The sequence below is a fragment of the Sturnira hondurensis genome, unplaced genomic scaffold (genome assembly GCF_014824575.4).
Source record: "Sturnira hondurensis isolate 20B ecotype Veracruz unplaced genomic scaffold, ASM1482457v3 Scaffold0016462, whole genome shotgun sequence".
Taxonomy (NCBI): domain Eukaryota; kingdom Metazoa; phylum Chordata; class Mammalia; order Chiroptera; family Phyllostomidae; genus Sturnira; species Sturnira hondurensis.
In genome coordinates, this window is record NW_028089093.1 from 2,274,488 (window position 1) to 2,280,185 (window position 5,698).

Genomic DNA, 5,698 nt, shown 5'->3' on the forward strand with positions numbered 1-5,698 from the left:
GCAGTAGATGGGCGAGGCGGGAACTGAGGCGGATGCAGTGGCGCAGGACGCGCGGTCTCTGGGCTGGAGAGGTGGGCAATTGAGGGCGCTGCCCCGGGAGTGTGTCCACCCACTCTTCGCCCCCTCACTCTGTCCCTAGAAAAGGAGAGCTGAGTTCTGGGCCTCCTGGGGCCGGAGAAGTAATCACAGCGCCGCTTTTGGAGAACCAGAGCCTAGCAGCCAGGAGCGTGGGGTGGCCGAGACAGTTCAGCTGGGTGGACTCAGGGCGCCAGGTAAGCGCTGCTTCCCGTCTTTCGCCTGCTCAAGTGGTGGGTTCGGCTGGACTAGAGGTGAGGGCTTAGAGGGCCGCAGGTCGTCTCAAGCCCGCGCTGAGACGTCTTGTCCCTCCCAGGCAGGAGCAGCCCTCAGTCCCTAGTGAGGGCAGCGCACCCAGGACTTCGCGCCCGACGCTCGCTTTGGGGGCGGGAGAGAGGTACTTTATTGGCTCTCGGGCTCCCTTTTCTGCGTCCAGGTGACCCCACCCGGGAGGAGGACGCTGGTCTGGAAGCGTCAGGTGAAAGTTACCAGGAAAAAAAAAATTCTCCCGTCCTAACCAATATCTCCCTTTTAGATCGTTGTAAAGTGGTTAATTTGGGTAATCCACACAATTTTCTTTCTTTTTTTTATAGTAACAAAAATAATTTTAATGAATATATAGATATAAAGTGTGCCTAGCAAAATTGTCAGGAAAGATTTGTTTATAGGATATAATGTCCCAACTGCTATTTCTCTGATCCTTCCTTTTTTCCCCCCTCAAGACATTCTATACCCCCTCCTTTCTTTATAGGTGAATAATGATGCCATATAGAACATGACAACTGGCTAGGAAAGGTATACCAGACGAATTCTGGCTCTAACTCCTATATACAACCTCCACAGGTAAGAAAAAGGACATCAACATCCTTTTTCATTTATTACCTAGTCAATGACCTTCATTTTCAAGATGTTCAACATTGACTTTTTTCTTTTTTTTAAATTTAATTCTTATTCAAGTACAGTTTTCTGTTTCATATTCCCTGCCCTGCCCCCGCAGTGCTCCCCACCTCCCTCCCATTTCCTCCCCCCACCTTAATTATTGTCCACGTGTCCTTTATACTTATTCATGTGAGTCCCTCCCTTTTCCCCCTATGATTCTGCTCCGTATTTCAGTGTCATTGGTCATATTTTGCTTGCTTGTTTGTTTTGTTGTTTAGATTCCTGTTAACGGCGAGATCATATGGTATTTGTCTTTCACCGCCTGGCTTATTTCGCTCAACATAATGTTCTCTAGTTCCATCCATGATGTTGCAAAAGGTAGGAGCTCCTTCTTCCTTTCTGCAGCATAGAATTCCATTGTGTAAATGTACCATAGCTTTTTGATCCAGTCATTTACTGATGGGCATCTAGGTTGCCTCCAACTCTTGGCTATTGTAAATTGTGCTGCTATGAACATCGGGGTGCATAGGTTCTTTTGGATTGGTGTTTCAGGGTTCTTAGGATATACTCCTAATAGTGGAATTGCTGGGTCAAAAGGCACGTTCATTTTTAGTTTTCTTAGAAAGTTCCATACTGTTTTCCATAGTGGTTGTACCAGTCTGCAATCCCACCAACAGTGAACTAGGGTCTCCTTTTCCCCACAACCTCTCCAGCACTTGTTGTTTGTTTCTTTGTTTATGGTAGCCATTCTGACTGGTGTAAAGTGGTATCTCATTGTGGTTTTAATTTGCATCTCTCTGATAGCTAGCGATATCGAGCATCTTTTCATGTGTCTCTGGATCCTCTGTATGTCCTCCTTGGAGAAATATCTGTTCAAGTCCTTTGCCCATTTTTTAATTGGGTTGCTCATCTTCTTTGAGTGAAGTCAAGTGAGTTCTTTGTATATTTTGGAAATTAAACCTTTGTCTGAAGTATCATTGGCAAATATGTTTTCCCAAGCTGTTGCTTCTCTTTGTATCTTGATACTGTTTTCCTTAGCCATGCAGAAGCTTTTAATTTTGATGAGATCCCATTTGTTTATTCTTTCCTTTATGTCCCTTGCCCTAGGTGACGTATCAGTAAAAATCTTGCTGCATGGAATATCTGAGATTTTCCTCCCAATGTTCTCGTCTAGGGCTTTAATGCTTTCACGGCTTATATTTAAGTCTTTTATCCACCTTGAATTAATTTTGGTGTATGGTGTAAGTTGGTGCTCAAGTTTCATTTTTTTGCATGTAGCTGTCCAGTTCTCCCAACACCATTTGTTGAAGAGGCTATCTTTACTCCATTTTATGTTATTGCCCCCTTTGTTTAATATTAATTGACTGTAGAGAGTTGGGTTTATTTCTGGGCTCTCTGTTCTATTCCCTTGGTCTATGTGCCTGTTTTTATGCCAGTACCAGGCTGTTTTGATTACAGTGGCCTTGTAATACAGTTTGATATCAGGTATTGTGATCCCTCCTACTTTGTTCTTCTTTCTCAATATTGTGGCTGCTATTTGGGGTCTTTTATGGTTCCACATAAGTTTTTGAAGTGTTTGTTCTATGTCTGTGAAATATGCCATTGGAACTTTAATAGGTATTGCATTGAATCTATAAATTGCTTTGGGTAATCTACACAATTTTCAACGACGTGAAACGACCTTAATAACCTAAATTGAAATAGGGGGAAGGAGGTGAGTCTTGTCTTCTAGACTTGTCTTCACCTGCTGTCAAGCTTGTGCCAGGGACGTTTCCAATGCCAGCCAGTAAACAGGTGCTCGGTGGGAGTCCTTCACTTCCACCTAGGTGCTTTTAGTCTGATTTGCTGAACAATCCATCAGTTGGCAAGGAAGCTTGTGCAAAGAGTCATTAGAAAATGCCAAGATTTTGCTGAGTATCATTGGCCCTGCAACGTGCCGCATTAGTTTGTATCATCTTTATGTCTTCTTGCGTGTTAATCTCCACCCAGCTCCTGAACAACCCGAGAGAAGCCAGGGACCCACTGCACATCAATACATGACAGATACTTTTCAATTAATAAAAGTGAAAAACTTTCAGTATCAGTAACTTTGAAACTTAAAATGGTGCTTAAGTGTCTAACACCATTTGGATAAGCTTTTCCCCAAAGGTGACACACAGAATGGGCTGCGTTTTGATCCACTCAGGGGAAAAGTGTTGTGGTGGGAGACTTGGCCAGGGAGACAGGAGACCTGAGAACTTCCTGAGCCACGTGGCTGAGAGTTTTCTAATCTGTAAAAGCAGAAGGTTGGAGCACATGGTGTTTAAGGTTTCTTCCAGATCAAAAGGTGTGTGATGAAGTAAGGCCTGCCTGAGTGTCTTTGGGAGGATAATAATACGGATGTAATAATTTATAGTTTTATTCAAACATTTCACCTACAATGTCATATGATATTTCTACGTCACAGAGTCAAATTATTATGATTTTGTAATAAAGCAGTTTGTAATAAAAAGAGGCGTTATTTGTGCCAGACCCTGTGTATCTATAGCGTCTTCACTTGAGCTGGATTTCAGTGGTTCCTGAAGACTGTTAATCAGAATGTTGTTAAACAAATTGTAATTGTAATATCCTTTCAAAGGATGGTCTGAGAGTTGGCAACCAAGAGGAAAACCAGCAGATACATTGTAGGTAAATTTGGCTGGATGAAAAACAAATATGTATTATTTGTAATTTGGGGGGGTTAAAGAGATTATTGAGTAATTGAGTAGTCTTCTTTTTAAGTTAAAATACATCTTTTTGCATAGAATATGGATTTTTCCACAAGAAGATGGAAAACCTACCTGCCACCACTGGGGTGCATGGTGCTGATCCATCTGATGAAGGCAGATTTTCGATTTCAAAAGGGAGTGCTTGCCGGCATCGGCCCAGGGATCATGGAAGACTCTTCCGTCAACATGTTGACATTGACCACCAGTGCTGGGACACTTGCCCTTTGACACTGGCAAATCTCAAGGAACTCGAGATAGAGCCCATGTGGATGCTTTCTGGAATTTCATGTTGTTCTTGCAAAAATCCCAGCAGCCTAGACCGTATAATGTCTTCTTAAGCACAGCTCAGGACTTCTGGAACATGTATGTCGACTGCTTGCTCTCAAGATCTCATGGAATGGGCAGAAGACGGGCAGTGCCTCCCAGTATAACTTTCCATAGAAGATAACAGGAGGTAATTTAAATGTATGCTGAAGAGAATAGCAGTTTGGTTTATTTGAAAATTAAATATTTAATCATTTTGATTTTTCACATTTATCCAACAAGCTAGCAAACTTGAGATATTTTTTTCCTAATATGATCAGCTTTAACATCCATTTTTACTGATTTTATATGATGTAGAAACATGGGAACTCTGATATACAAATGCTTGATTCTATATGATCTTGGACTCTCATACATTTTAATAGACCCATAAAATTATTGTCTTATTTTCCCCCACAAATAGTTCATAAAAAGCCATTTAACATTGTAATTATTCATATTACATTTGTTGAAGAAATTGTTAAACATTGACCATGTATTTAGCCTTTTGAAATTATTTTTTTTCAATAGGGTTATTGAAAAGAGGGGAATCTTAAGAGTCGTGTTAGAATAAAAATTAATAATTTCTCCTCTGTAACCTTATAGGACTGGATTTTACAAAGCATGACTTTTACATCTAAGAGAGCACACAGAAACTATTTCAAGCAAGATGACACCAACCTGAATGTTTAATTGTATTTATGAGGTCAACTATTTCCTGCAGTTTTATCAAAATTGTTATTTCTAATTCTTCAATATTGGCAAATATTGTATTTTTGTTGATGTGCAATTGCTTTATGGCTATTGAGTAATCATTTCCATCTTTTCAGATAATTTGTTAATAATTTTTTACTTAGAAGACATCTTTGTAAAGCAGCTTTAAAGAAAACTCTACTTAGCCCTGGCTGGTGTAGCTCAGTGGATTGAGCGCGGGCCTGCGAACCACACGATCACGGTTCGATATCCAATCAGGGTACATGCCTGGGTTGCAGGCCAGTTCCCAGCAGGGGACTCACGAGAGGCAACCATACATTGATATTTCTCTCCTTCTCTCCTTCCCTTCCCCTCTGAAAGATAAATAAATAAAATCTTAAAAAAAAAGAAAACTCTACTTAAAATGCAAATGTAACACATTTTTTGAAGAATAGCTAATGGAATATAATTGTAACCCATTTTATGAGGTATCTTATACATCATATTGACTTTAAAATTATACCAAGACTAATGCCAGTATTGCCCTAAGTAGTATTTAATATGATGCAGTGTTCTGTGTGGCTTCTGATATGTGCATTTTATTACTAAGACATCTTATACATTGAAGTATTTTTCTATGCATTAAGGACTATTTTTTAAAATTTCCTCATTTTTATGGTCTTCATTTTTAAAAGGAATAACAAACAGAAAGGCAGTATGAAATCTCACTTATTTATTTTTAGAGAGAGAGGAAGGGAAGGAGAAAGAGAAAGACCTCATTTATTTTAGAGAGAGGGGAAGGGAAGGAGAAAGAGAGGGAGAGAAACATCAACCTATGGTTGCCTCTCCTGCGCCCCCTTCTGGCTACCTGGCCTGCAACCCAGGCATGTGCCCTGACTGGGAGTTAAACCTGTGACCCTTTAGTTCACAGGCAGGCACTCAATTCCCTGAGCCATACCAGTCATGGCCTGGTTGCTTTTTATATTCCCTATTTATCTCTC

The 5,698-nt window shown here is 40.6% G+C and overlaps 1 protein-coding gene across 1 annotated transcript; it reads left to right on the forward strand.

Moving 5' to 3' along the window:
* Positions 1 to 3,740: 3,740 nt before the first annotated feature.
* FAM237B (family with sequence similarity 237 member B) lies at positions 3,741 to 4,175 on the forward strand. Its single transcript, XM_037066047.1, is given in 4 exon segments — positions 3,741 to 3,872; positions 3,875 to 3,959; positions 3,962 to 4,123; positions 4,126 to 4,175. Coding segments are annotated over 4 exon segments (429 nt in total).
* The last annotated feature ends 1,523 nt before the right edge of the window (positions 4,176 to 5,698 follow it).